At 39.2% G+C, this 13,258-nt stretch overlaps 1 protein-coding gene across 2 annotated transcripts; it reads left to right on the top strand.

Moving 5' to 3' along the window:
- The first annotated feature begins 146 nt into the window (after nucleotides 1-146).
- Nucleotides 147-13,249, top strand: LOC131525516 (G1/S-specific cyclin-E2-like). 2 transcript variants are annotated; one of them, XM_058753226.1, is made up of 12 exons: nucleotides 147-353; nucleotides 1,009-1,086; nucleotides 1,409-1,458; nucleotides 1,579-1,623; nucleotides 2,177-2,277; nucleotides 6,406-6,541; nucleotides 8,049-8,195; nucleotides 9,112-9,207; nucleotides 9,691-9,825; nucleotides 9,917-10,028; nucleotides 12,202-12,359; nucleotides 12,530-13,249. In XM_058753226.1, exons 1-12 carry the CDS (start codon nucleotides 299-301, stop codon nucleotides 12,611-12,613), a joined length of 1,197 nt encoding a protein of 398 aa, XP_058609209.1. In that variant the 5' UTR covers nucleotides 147-298; the 3' UTR covers nucleotides 12,614-13,249. The 2 variants fall into 2 exon arrangements, with proteins under 2 accessions (XP_058609209.1, XP_058609210.1); XM_058753227.1 differs by having other exon boundaries at nucleotides 226-353; nucleotides 1,413-1,458.
- Nucleotides 13,250-13,258: the final 9 nt, after the last annotated feature.

Below are 13,258 nucleotides of genomic sequence, written 5' to 3'. Positions count from 1 at the left end.
TTGTACGTTCAAAGGATAACAGATCAGACGCATATTGTCTGCATTTTTCTCAGTCCGAGAGATAAAAACCAGCGGTTTGGATGTAAAACATCTCATGGCTAGAAATCGAAAGTCTAAACTTTTCTTTCAAATGGATGTTTCAAAGATTGAAGCTAAATATTCATAGATATTTAATTGTAGCTAAGAATACACAAATAAGTGACGTGTTCTTGTTCTTGTGAGAAACGGCCTAATATAACAAAAGTAGTCAAACAGGAAAAGCACAGAAGCGCGCGCGCGGGGGATCACACACTAGCGCATGCGCGCTCACGAGCCTTGGCGCCGGCGCGAGAGTCACAGATCAACTTGCTCCGGTAAGAAGTGCAATGTCATTTTTACACAATCGTTATTTTTAATTAAATATATAATGCATGCATTTTTGTGGTCGTGGAGCAGCTGTCGAATGCACCGACTTTAGTACTTATTTTTTATTTATATAATTGCACTTAGAATTGCACTCCAGCTTTGTTTAGTTCTAACATTATTAATAACTCCACCTGAAAGTATTCATTTACTGTTAGCTTTACATAATATTTAGCTAAATTACGTCTTGTATTGTGCATGCACAACTTGTCGGTTGCATATACCAATGGGCAATGCTAACAGGCTAAAGTTGTGGAGGACAGAATTGAATTGGGAAATAACCTCACATAAATATGAACACGACTTTGCCATTCAGAATTATAAACTTATGCGCCATGCATTTATAAAGCATGAAATGTTTACTAATTTCGCGCGTCCCGTGTAGCCAGAGAGTAATTTGGCGCGCAGCAGTATTTATAGATAAAACATATCCAAATGCGATTAAATGTGTATGGTTATTATTAAAGTGGCTATATCTGACTTTAGACCTGAGCGTAATGCAAGTTATTTTTGTTGTCAAACACTGGCGATGCTTTTGCTGTATTGTTTTCCCGGAAACTGAGTTATCATGAACTCAAATAATGCAGCATAATATTTCCATGATAGGCCATCTGCGTCTGAAGACGGCAAAATACATAAGAACTTACATCTTACTTGCATACCGAAGATCATGGCCAGAAGAAGGTAAGAACAGTGTTATTACTGTGATTTTAATGTAATTACATTTGTGTTTGTTGTCATAGCAGACTTCCATTGCCTTTTACTGTTTTTATACTGAGATCATAATATTTTCTATATCCAAGACCCAAGCATAACCCTGACACAAACCATTCATATTACCAGTTTTACATTTTTATTGCGATATTATTGTGTTATGTTTATTAAGCTATTATGACCATCCCGTAATATTGGTCATTTCAGGTTTTACCATGCATGTGGGAACATTTGGTAGCGTAACCTGACCAATTTTCTTCTCTCCCTGTGTCTTTTAATGGATGCCGGCAAGCTAGATCTGTGAATGGAAACACACACAAGATAGCAAGAGTAAAGAAAGAGGTAAGTACAGTATATGTTTGTTTATTTTGTATTTTGTCAGTGTGTGTGTGTGGTACTGTTTGTGCATGTACATCAGTCAGTTGTAATGCTGGATTTTTTGTTTGTTTGTTTGTTTTGCAGTGCAACAAGAGGAGAAAATCAATAAAAAAGTTTAATGACTCTCAGGTATTTCAAAAAAATAAAATACATATACAGTGGCCCCAAAAAGTATTTGGAAATGTAAGTCACAATTAAAAATGTCCGAATGCCATTGCATTAGATACAAAACAATAAGCAAGTGGCATCTGCAGACAAAATGCAACAGGAACTTTTCTCAGAAATAATTAAACTTTTCTGAGCATGGTGTTTATGTGATTTTTAGTGGATGTATTACGTTGGTTCTCCTTAAGTTCACAAGTCGTAGCAGAGGAACCACAGATGTACCTCATCACAATAACATACAGATTCAACATTCTTCAGTTTCAACATTATGTCTGTATTTCAGAATTAAACATTTTGCTTGACAAGTGCTTATTTCTTCAGACACATCTTTTGTATCTAATGCAATGACATTCAGAATTATTTAGGTGCAACGTACAGTTACGTACTTGTTGAGACACTGTAGGTAGTCTGTAGGTAAGATCAGTGATGTTATGTATATATTGTGCATTTGTGTAATGTGTAGGAAATGGTTTCATCTTTATATTTTGACATTTATGTAAATGTGTTGTCTGTTCAGAATGTAAGGAGGCAGATTGATCTGAACAGCGTGAATGAAGTTGTGTCTGACTCATCTGATCAAACTCCAGATGCACAGCCTTCTCCACTCCCAACACTCAGGTGTGTTCCTGTAGTGATATTACATTGTGACCACTGTGTGAAATTCATCACAGAACAACTGCAAACTGACAGAGGCAGAAGTAGCCTTATGCGGCATTTTATGCACAGAAGCCACTGGCACATGCCGCTATGTTCAGAGGAACAACTGATTTTCAGTCGCATGTGCCACTAAACATTGCGATGAGCATGATGCAAAATTCTATGCCACCTCTAGTAGTGACTGACACATGAGGAGTTTTTAAGTATTTGAGATTAATAGAGAAATGCCTGATAAAATTCTTTAGGAAATTAGAAGGACATAAAGCGTAATTTTGTGCTTATTTTACATTGCTTGACTTATTTTACATTGTGGAATGTAAAATTCCTCATCTCATCAGCTCATTATGAATTAAATGTTTTTCTCTAGTTCATGTTGGCCACAATTGTTGGCACCCAATTATCACAATGTCCATTTCCCAAGATAACAGCTCTGAGTTTTCTCCTGTAATGCCTGAAGAGTTTGGAGAACACCTGATAAGAGATCAGAGACCATTCCTTCATACAGAATCTCTCCAGACCCTTCAGAGTCACAGCTCCACATTAATACTTCTTCTCTTCAGTTCACCCCACTCATTTTCTACAGGGTTCAGGTCAGGGAACTGAGATGGCCATGGCAGAAGCTTTATTTTGTAATCAGTGACCCATTTTTGTGTTGATTTTGATGTTTGTTTTGGATTATTGTCCTGCTGGAAAATCCAACCACTATAGCAAATTTTAAGATTTCTAACACAAAGTCTAGCAGTCAGGGTTAGGTTTTTTTCCGACTGCCTGATTGGGGCGGAACGCTCATAAATCATCAATGCCCTTACGGGGCAGAGTAAATTCAACTCCTGGTCATCCTCCGAGGGGTTAAGAGCCGATAGAGTTATAACCTGTGCTCTGGACGGAATGGAGAGCACTTTAGGTATGTAACCATGCCTTGGCTTCAGGACGACCTTAGTGTCGTTGGACCCAAATTTGAGGCAGGTGGGGCTCACAGAGAGCCCCTGCAAATCTCCTATACACGTTACCGATGCTAACGCCAGTAGCAGAGCGGTTTTTAATGTCAGAGAATGAAGGTCTGGACCGATGCTCTGGGAGAGTGGAGGTCCATCGCAATGGTAGCTGGGGGACAGTGTGTGACGCGTCCTGGCAGAAGGAAGAAAGCACAATGGCCTGTAATATGCTGAACTGTGGAGAGGTCAAACAGTACACAGCCTTCGTCCCAGCCTTCAAGCGTAAAAATGGATCATTCTGGTATTTTTTCTGTTTGAAGAATACCATAGACCTGTGGCAGTGCTCTGAACTCATTAATATCCCACATTTGTGCAAGGATGACAAAGCAGCTGGGCTGATCTGCAATAGTAAGATGTTTTGTTTTTTTGAATGTCACATATAACATTTTAATAGCTAAAGCAATAGTTTACAGAAATTCTCTCATTTTCTTCCGTGAAAGACTAAAATAATATATAAAATCTTCACGCAGGCAAAAAAAAAAAAAAACACTCTCAAAGTTCATACAGCTCATAAACTATATTTAGAGCCTCCTGAAGCTTTATCCACTCAGGTTTCACTGTTTTTCCTCTTTGTTGGAGCTCTCAAATCTAATGCCATTCACTTTTGTCATTTGTAATGTCCCATGTAGGGACTGTGATGGTTAAGCCTCCTAGACCCCTCGAAAAGTAAACTACCAAATTGTTCCTGCCCACCAATTGGCCAGCTATAGGAGTGTGATAGGTTGCTATGGCTGCTACATAGACCTTGAGCATGGAAGGGGAATGGCCCTTGTTCAACAGCTTTTGTAGGAAGGACAATATCAAAGATATGTCACAGGAAGCTGGGTCTTCGCCGCAGGCCGTGCACCAGGCGGAGAATACCAACCATTTAAGGGTGTAGCGGCACCTTGTAGATGGTGCTCTAGCCTGAGAGATTGTATTCAGTACGCTCACGGGGAGGTCCGCAGGCTCCCATCGAGAGGCCAGAGGTGCAGAGCCCACAGCTTGGGCTGGGGGTGCCATATTGTTCTGTTCGCCTGAGAGAGGAGGTCCCGTCTCAGGGGAATGGGCCACGGAGCTGCTACAAGTAGCTGAGACAGCTCTACGAACCAGTGTTGGTTCCTCCAGAGCAGGGCTACCAACAGAATCTTGTGCCCTTGCTCCCTGATTCTCCTGATTACCTGCGGGATCAGGGCGATCAGGGGAAAAGTGTAAAGGTGGAGGTTGGGCAAGTTGTGGGCCAACTCGTCCCTGTCCTTCGAAAAATAAGTTGGGCAATGAGAGTTGTCTTTTGAGGCAAAGAGCTCAACCTCTCTGCCATGGCAAAGATCTCCCAGATTTCTGAACCGTTTGTGGGTGGAGCATTCACTCTTCCCGAGACAGCATGTCTGCTCCTTGGTTCAACCTGCCCAGCACATGCGTTGCTCTCAGCGAACACAAGTTGAGCTGAGCCCATTCCAAGAGCTGTTCTACTAGAGTAAAGAGGCACTTCGAGGAGAGTCCTCCCTGGCAATTTATATAGGACACTACCGTCGTGCTGCGCGATCGGACTAAGATGTGGTGTCCCCTCAGGTCTGGCGAGAAGGTGTGAAGGGCCAAGCACACTGCCAGCATTTCCAGGCAGTTGATGTGCAGCCGACCTTCCTCTTTTGACCAGTGGCCGAAAGTTGGTTTGCCTTTGCACAGCGCTCCCCAACCTATGTTGGAACCATCTGTGGAGACCACCTTCCTTCTGCAGACCATTCCCAAGGGCAGACCCCATTCCAACCACTGAGAGTCTTTCCAAGGGGCCAGAGCTGTCACGTAGGCCTGGTCCACCTTGACCCAAAGGCATCCGAGACGCCAGGCGTGGGACGGAACTAGCGGTTTCAGCCAGTACTGAAGGGGCTGCATGCGAAGCCGGCCCATCTGTAGCACCGGAGATACGGAGGCCATGACGAGCTAGTCGTCGAGGTAATTCAGAACGCGGATTCTCAAGGCCGAGGGACGAGGAAGTATTGGCTGTAAAAGCCTGACTCGTTCTGAGCTGGGGAGCCGTTCCTACGGCTCCTTTTGCCAGTAAATTCATCACCTCGGAGCACAGGACATGTGCGTCCTTGCTCTGAACCAAGGTGGGAACCATGCCTCGGAACCGTGGGGGTCTTCAAGAGAACTGAAGTGTATAACCTCGTTTTATTATCCCCAAGATCAGGAGGATGCTTGATGCATTGTCGGCTTGATCTGCACGGCTTGGACAGATGGGTGACCTTCGCCTTCCAGCCGATGGCCGTGAGCAGGCAGAGATGCCGCAGACTCGTCCAGGGGAGGCATTTTTTCACTCCCCTTCTCTTCGGCGCCGTCGACCGTCATGAGGGCGAAGGAAGAGGAGGCACGCAGGCGGGCCGAGTAGGGGACGCGCCACGACCTGGTGAGTGCTCCTCTGGTGGAGAACACTCTAGTCCCAGCTCCTCCACAGCCTTAGACAGGACGCGGAACAGTTTAGCATCCATGTCTGGCTTGGGATCGCTGGACTCCGCAGACGGCAGGGGTCGTTGATCGAGCCCCGACAGCTCCTCCGCATCTGAAGCCGCCAACGACATGCTGTCGTCCAGCACGTCACACTCACTCCCACTAAATGAGACCAGGTCGCTCTTTGATTCCAAATTGCACATGGCTCAGCTGAACTGTCAATTCTAAAACAGAAGTTGTCTTAAGTCATTTATTTTGGAGAAAACAGATTGTTTGCTAAACAAATTATCACAGTATTTAAAAAAATCAGCTTAAAGCTTTAAAAGCAACATGCTATAAATAACATCTGCCGGTAAAGGCGTATGTTACACCATTCACATGTGTGAGTTACTACTAGAGGCACCACAACACACTGCTTTATGTCCTACAGTTTTCACTGGCACGAGCCACTAGTGGATGTGCCGCTGAACACTGCATACCGACGGCTTCTGTGCGTAAGATGCCATGTCAGTCCAGTAGCAGTATTAACATTAAGTGGAAAGAATCCCCATCGTCTCGATGCTACTGTACTTCAGGTTGATGTGCAGTCATATATTTTTCTGTATCCTGTTTTTTACTGATACATTGTCTGAAGTCTGTATTTGTGTTATGTTTTGTTTTGGGGAAGTTGGGGCAGCTCAGAGGATGTCTGGATGAAAACGCTGAGTAAAGAGATAAAGTACAAACACAGCAAGAGCGGTTTAGACAGACACCCGTCGCTGCGGCCCAAAATGAGGGCCATGCTGCTCGACTGGCTCATGGAGGTACTGTCACACGACCTGCTCTTCACACTAGATTCCCTCTATAATGTTTCACTGTATAGACTGCCATAAAATATTATTGATGTGAGAGTTAGTTATAGACATTGAGAATATATATATTTTTGTCCCACTTTATATTAGGTGGCCTTAACTACATTTACATTTAGCAGACACTTTTATCCAAAGCAACTTACAGTGCATTCAGGCTATACATTTTTATTTTTAATCAGTATGTGTGTTCCCTGGGAACTGAACCCATGACCTTTTGCGCTGCTAACGCAGTGCTCTACCACTGAGCCACTATGTACTTACGTTATTTGATACAAATGATTTGATTAATCATTTGGTACCATGCACTTATTGTGTACATACATGTTTTTACATTGTACTTATATTTAAAAAATACCTGCATGTAATTACATCTGTAATTAATTTCTGTAATTACATGTATAATTACACTGTTGACCCATCCCTTACACCTTAACCCACCCTTAAACCAACCCATCCCACCAAACCTGTCCCTAACCTTACCCGTATCCCACCTCAATAGCGGCAGAAGTGTTTTGCAATACAATATGAACACAATAAATACATTGTACTTATTTCTTGATGCAAGTACATTAAGGTTAAGGCCACCTAATATAAAATAGGACTGAATGCTAAATGCAGCCCTTCAAATAATGTAACAAAACTAAATTGATCAAATAAATATTTAATATAAGTTTTTTTAATAATGAACAAAACGGATGACTTGTATAATTCAAATATTTATCTGACTCTAACATAATCTGACTCCATTAAAGTTGTTATTTATTTAATCCCTGTTTACATGTCAAAGAGAACTGATAGGAAAATATTGGATTCAATGTAGGAGCTCCCAGATCAACCGTTACCTTCACTTTGTATATACCCCGAGCAAAGCATTGTTAAACATGAGTGGGGGAAAAAAAACACCCAAAACCGTTACTAATGAATAGTAGTGGGAAGCACATGTGCCTGTGAAGCAAATTATACAGATGTGTATTAGAAGTAAAAGTGACCCTGACTTCCCAGACACAAACATCCTGAGCTTGAATCATTCTAACAGCCATATTCAAGTTTATTAAGTGAATGCATTATTGCTGCAATGCATTTTTATGATTAAGTTATTAATGTCTAAGTGTGTTTTTAAAATAGTTATATATTTCTCTTTCTAATCTTAGCAATGAGGTCAACCCCGCCTTACTCTTATATTAAGAGTTCTTTAGTAAAACTTTAGTAAAGCTTAAACTTCTGACTACGAAATCAATTAATCAAAGGAGCATTCCCGTAATTTATTGCTAAAAGCATTGCATTTGTTAAACTTGTCAGAGAATTCCTCTCCCAGACATTTTCTCTAGTTTAATCCCTTGTTAAAGCAAAAAAACTAAAAGCATCACAAGATGACTCACTAATTGACTAATCAACTAGAGTCAGTAACTGGTTGTAGAAAGATATATTTTAATTCTTCGTCTTTTCTCTCTCTCTTTAGGTGTGTGAATCATACACACTTCACAGACAGACCTTCTACCTGGCTCAGGACTTCTTTGACAGGTACATGTTGACCCAAAGTGACGTGCAGAAGGATCAACTGCAGCTCATAGGAATCACGGCTCTGTTCATCTCCTCCAAAATAGAGGTATACATGTGTTTAAAAACTGTCTGCTCGATGAACATCACATTAGACTTGAAATTGTATTACATCTGGTCAAGATCAAATTATTTTTAACACATAAGAAGTCTGACATCAGTGCAAAAACGTTGAACACTAGAGAAAAAACAAAAACATTATATTATGTCATAAAGCTAATTAGGTGAGAGCTGTGCTCAAAGCACCTGTAACTGTACGGCAGTTGAATTCAATATTAATCAGTGATGTGATTTTTCTGTGTTTTTTATATTTTCAGTGTCTCAGAGAGACTAGATTCACATTAAATGCTGTTCCACATAAACTCCAAGCGTATAGTTTGGATCGCAATAGCATGCATTTGAAAGCACAACGTACCACTTCCAAATTTATAATTAGAAATGGTTATGAATTGGTTTTCCCCAAAAGTGGGTCTTTGAGGTGTCCATTTTCCATTCAAATAAAAGCTCTTTATTTATTAAAATTTTTATAATTTGGCATGTGTCAACTGAAGTGGAGAGTTTTATATATATATATATATATACTGTATGTGTGTATGAAGAGCTTATTTGCAAAAACAGATAACTCCGTTTAGTTTTTTTTTATTTTCAAAAATCATGTTTTTTATTATGTCATGTTTTTATTGTGTTAGTTAGCTGTATTTTTTACCCTAATCAAAATAACCCAATTGCACTTTGATTGAGATTAATTGGAATGCATCTGTTTTTGCAAATGAACATATATATATATACTTAAAATAATGTTACTTTTTTTGATTGCATGCCTGATTAATGTACAAGTTGTGATGTTATCCTATGCACGATGTGTCAAAAATAAACTGGTCTAATTTTTTTTAATCTACACTGGAGCTACTGTCTGCATAGGAAATGGATCACTGCAAATCGCTGCTTGTTCCTTGTTCTTTTAGGAAATATATCCTCCAAAAATCACCGAGTTGGCTTATGTGTCTGACGGAGCCTGTCTGGAGGAGGAGATCCTGCAGATGGAGCTGATCATGTTGAAGGTGTGGACAGAAATAATTTCTGGTTCTGCGGTGGAGACCCTAACAGGAGAGAGAGACAGAGCTCTGTGTGCTTTCATACGAGGATGCAAAAATCATTACAGAAATTTATAAATCAGTTTTATCAATACAATGTCAAAGCATGGATAAATAGATATAAAAAAATAACGTTGAAAACAATATGCACAATTTAGCATGTGATTATACAGAAATGGATCAAATTGGGCTTCAAATATTTTTCATTTGTGTGTTGTATTTTATGCATCTTTATTTATGCATATTAATTTCTGGCAAATCTCATTCACATTTCATGAATTTTTAAAACAATCATTTACTGGCACGAATGAGCCCCTACTTTTACTGTTTGCATTGTATGAAGGTAGTAAAGTTGAAAAAAGCATCAAATAAAAAAATAAAACAAGAAAATGTTTATGGTTTAGCTGTGGATAAGTGTGTTATTCAAGCATGTCTTCATGTACTCAACAGGTGTTAAACTGGGATCTTTGTCCAGAGACTGTGGTCTCGTGGATGAAGCTCTACATTCAGATTGCATCACTGTACGACGTCACCAATCTATTAGAGCCTCAGTTTTCTCAGGAAACCTACATTCAGATCACACAGGTACACACGCTTTCCCTTCACCATTATAAACTATTATAAAATCTTGACAACTACTGTGAAAATTTGAATGTGCTTTTTGTGTTTGTTTTAGCTCTTAGATTTGTGCATCCTTGATATCAACTCTTTGGACTTTAAGTATGGAGTCTTAGCAGCGGCTGCTTTTTGCCATTTCATGTCAGCTGATGTCGTCCAAAAAGTATCGGGTAAGATTTTCATTTGCGAGGTCTACTGTTATATAAGCTATTCATGTTTCTAGAGCTGTTAGCTAGTGTACATTTTGTGATCATCTAAACCAATTTGAAGCAGTTCAGAGATGCATGTGCCTATATTAAGTGCAGGGTGTGAATGCTAGTTCTTCCTGACACATTAAAGACACCGAAAGATAATGCAGTAGGGCTGCCAAAAAAATAATTAATTTCGAATATTCGTCGATTTAAAATAAAAATCCACATTCGAATGCAAAAACGCTGTATTTGGATTTTAGGTGTGTGTCAGGCAGCCTTATCAGTGGCACACGAGATGCGATGACGATGTAAGTGTCGTTGCATTTTAATGTTTTTCTTAGCTTATCCAGTTGAACCCACTGGATGCGGCTCTACTACATTGTTCAATTAAAAATATTGCGGAAAAAGAGAACATCAATGTGGAGAAGATGTTGTTCATAATCGTTAGTTCCGGTTTTTAATTGGCTATGCCACAATTTCTTATCAGTCCACTTTTACTCCCCTGGCCACTTCATTTTAATGGTGGAATTTGGCCAGATCAGCCACCTTTATTCTGCTGCCAATAAGGTGGCCACATGGGACATACACCAAACTTGTTTACCCCTCATACTCTGGAAGTCACCCAAAGTTCATAAGGTTATATAATCTAATGGAAACCACCAGTACTGCCTAATGGATAGGCCCTCAGACTTACATTCTACAGAAACATCAAACGACAAACGAAAGCGTAAAAAATCCCGCTGCTCGTTTGAGTTGTGCAGCGTGGGCCGTTTACTGTAACCATAGTGCTGTGGCAGAAAGAGTCAAATGTTATTACATTATTCATTTCAGGGTTTGTACAACCTTTTAAGAGAGAAATTCAAGCAATTTTCAATAACTTGCAAGCATTTCACACAACTGTTGCAAGCACTTTAAAGCTCCAAAATGATCCAATTTGAATGTTATTTTCAACGGGGTGACCAAAATATACTGCGGTGAACAAACATTTATGTAAAATTAAAAAATACATCAAATCACCATCATAACCTGTAGATGGCGGCAGAGGAGCACTTATTGGCTTATAGTCATTCATTTATACTTTTTCCTTTATATTTTGAAATTATAAAATAATTATAAAATATCAAATCATCAAAAACATCAGAATTTGATGTTCTGCTCTGTTTTTGTGTATGAAGTAAGAAAAATCAGAAAGTGCTTTGAAAAGCAAACTTTTCTTCAATTTGCAACTAAATCATACATAAATCACTGAAGTTGTTGGTCACTTCCACATAAGACTATAGAAGAATAATGGTACATTTAATAAGAGTACAGTATATACCTTTTCTACATAAAAATTAGATTTTGTACGTTACTGTTGTTAAAATAAATATTGTAAGCTTCCCAACTCAAGCTTAGTGCTTTACTGTCAAATGTGTATAAACATGAAATAAACAAATGAACGTGACTGCACTTATTAATGCAAAACAATAGTTTTTTTTTTTTCATATCATATATTTTTTGCATATCCCTCTTAAATTAAAAGAATACTGCACATTGTATTTTCTATAAGTTAAGTCTATTTATTATCAAAGCATTTGTAATACAGTTAAAATGGGGAAATATGTGAACGATTGCATTGCAGGCTGATTTAAGGTGTGCCCCTAAATTTTCTGCTTGTGCTCCTAACAATTTTCAGTCAGGGGCTACAGTGCTCCTATAAAAATAGTTAGTCTGGAGCCCTGCTCTTTGTGATTGATTTTCAGTATACGTGCATACATGATGCTGTTTTGTTTCATTGTTTAATTGTTATATATGGCTTATAAACATTAATTTAAACATTATGCACTTTTTTTCAAAGATAGTCGTGTTATTGTATTGCTTTGTTAGTAATATTTTGCTCGATGCACGCTCTTGTGGCCTCAAGAGAGAAGCCAAAAGCTTTTTTCCCCCTAACTGAAATCTTTTAAATTCAAATATTGTTAATATTTAAGAACAAAATTCGAATTTAGTTTTTCAACCATTTTGACAGCCCTATAATGTGGTGTCCAACTAGCCAGCGTCGTACCCTTTCCATCAAGATTGAAATTTGCATTGTATGTGTGCAGTTTATATTACTGAGCAAAGCATAAAGAGTCTCAGTGTAGATGAGACGAAGTGTTTGTGCTCCACACAGGACTGAAGTGGGAGGCCATTGAGACCTGTGTGAACTGGATGGCTCCTTTCGTGGAGACCATGGCGTGTTACGAGAGCGCACAGCTGAGAGAATTTGGGCAGGTGCCGCCTGAGGACAGACATAACATTCAGACACACGTCAACTACCTCTGCATGCTGGTGAGTCTAGTGCTTAACTAATATTAATCATCGAGATCAGTGCAATCGACGGATGCAGAAGTTTAGAGGTGGAATGAGAGGAACATTTACGAGCATGTTGTGCTCATTTGGTTCTGCAGTGGCATTGGTTCAGCCGGGTTCTTTAATCATTGGCATGTTCTCATTTACAGAAAGAGGCTCAGGAGAAGCAGTCAAAAAGCCTGGAGCCCTTGTTCCCACCAACACCACCGAGCAGCACTGAGAAACCCAGCTAACACTAGTGTTCATTCAGCAGGATCAGTGTACTGTGATTCTTACTGTGACTCTAGTTCATCTCAAGAGTTCAGGTCATTAAATGTAACATGCACTCTGTGCACAGGGCTTAAACTGCTATTTAAGTAACATAAAACAGTGCAGTTTCTTGAAGTCTATTTTGAATAGGCAATTTACGTTTCCCAGTGTTTATTATGGTTGTCTTATACTTTATAGTACAAAAATATTGTGCAAAAAAAATAAGAGCAGGCCTCATGATTGCTAGTGTAGTATTTTTGTATTTTTTCTATTTTATTTTAATGCTTTTCTCTGGAATTCAAATGATGACTTCTTAAAATATGATTCATGAAAATATCAAATTTCCGGTCAGCCCAATGTTCTTTATTATACAGCATAATTTAAGCATATTGTTCAATTGTATATAGAATGTAAGATGTTTACATATGCCAATTTCGACTTTACCAAAGGCATTAAATTGTGCATTTGATTGTTCCTTATTGACACATAATTGTGAAAATTGGATGTGTGCGTGTGTATATGTATACATTTGTATGTATATTATAAAAATAGGACACAACATAAATTAGCATAGGCATATTTATTTGAAAATTGTTTTTTTTTATTATTTATTTTGTTTTCCCCAGTAA

This window comes from Onychostoma macrolepis, chromosome 19, assembly GCF_012432095.1.
Source record: "Onychostoma macrolepis isolate SWU-2019 chromosome 19, ASM1243209v1, whole genome shotgun sequence".
Taxonomy (NCBI): domain Eukaryota; kingdom Metazoa; phylum Chordata; class Actinopteri; order Cypriniformes; family Cyprinidae; genus Onychostoma; species Onychostoma macrolepis.
This window is presented reverse-complemented; position numbering and strand designations above follow the sequence as displayed.

What these genes read in the sequence shown, in the direction of transcription:
- LOC131525516 (XM_058753226.1), top strand. Translation starts at nt 299, where the DNA reads ATGCGCGCTCACGAGCCTTGGCGCCGGCGCGAGAGTCACAGATCAACT. An exon ending in TCATCTCCTCCAAAATAGAG is followed by an intron (nt 8,196 to 9,111) that starts GTATACATGTGT and finishes TTGTTCTTTTAG; the next exon opens with GAAATATATCCTCCAAAAAT. An exon ending in CCTACATTCAGATCACACAG is followed by an intron (nt 9,826 to 9,916) that starts GTACACACGCTT and finishes TGTTTGTTTTAG; the next exon opens with CTCTTAGATTTGTGCATCCT.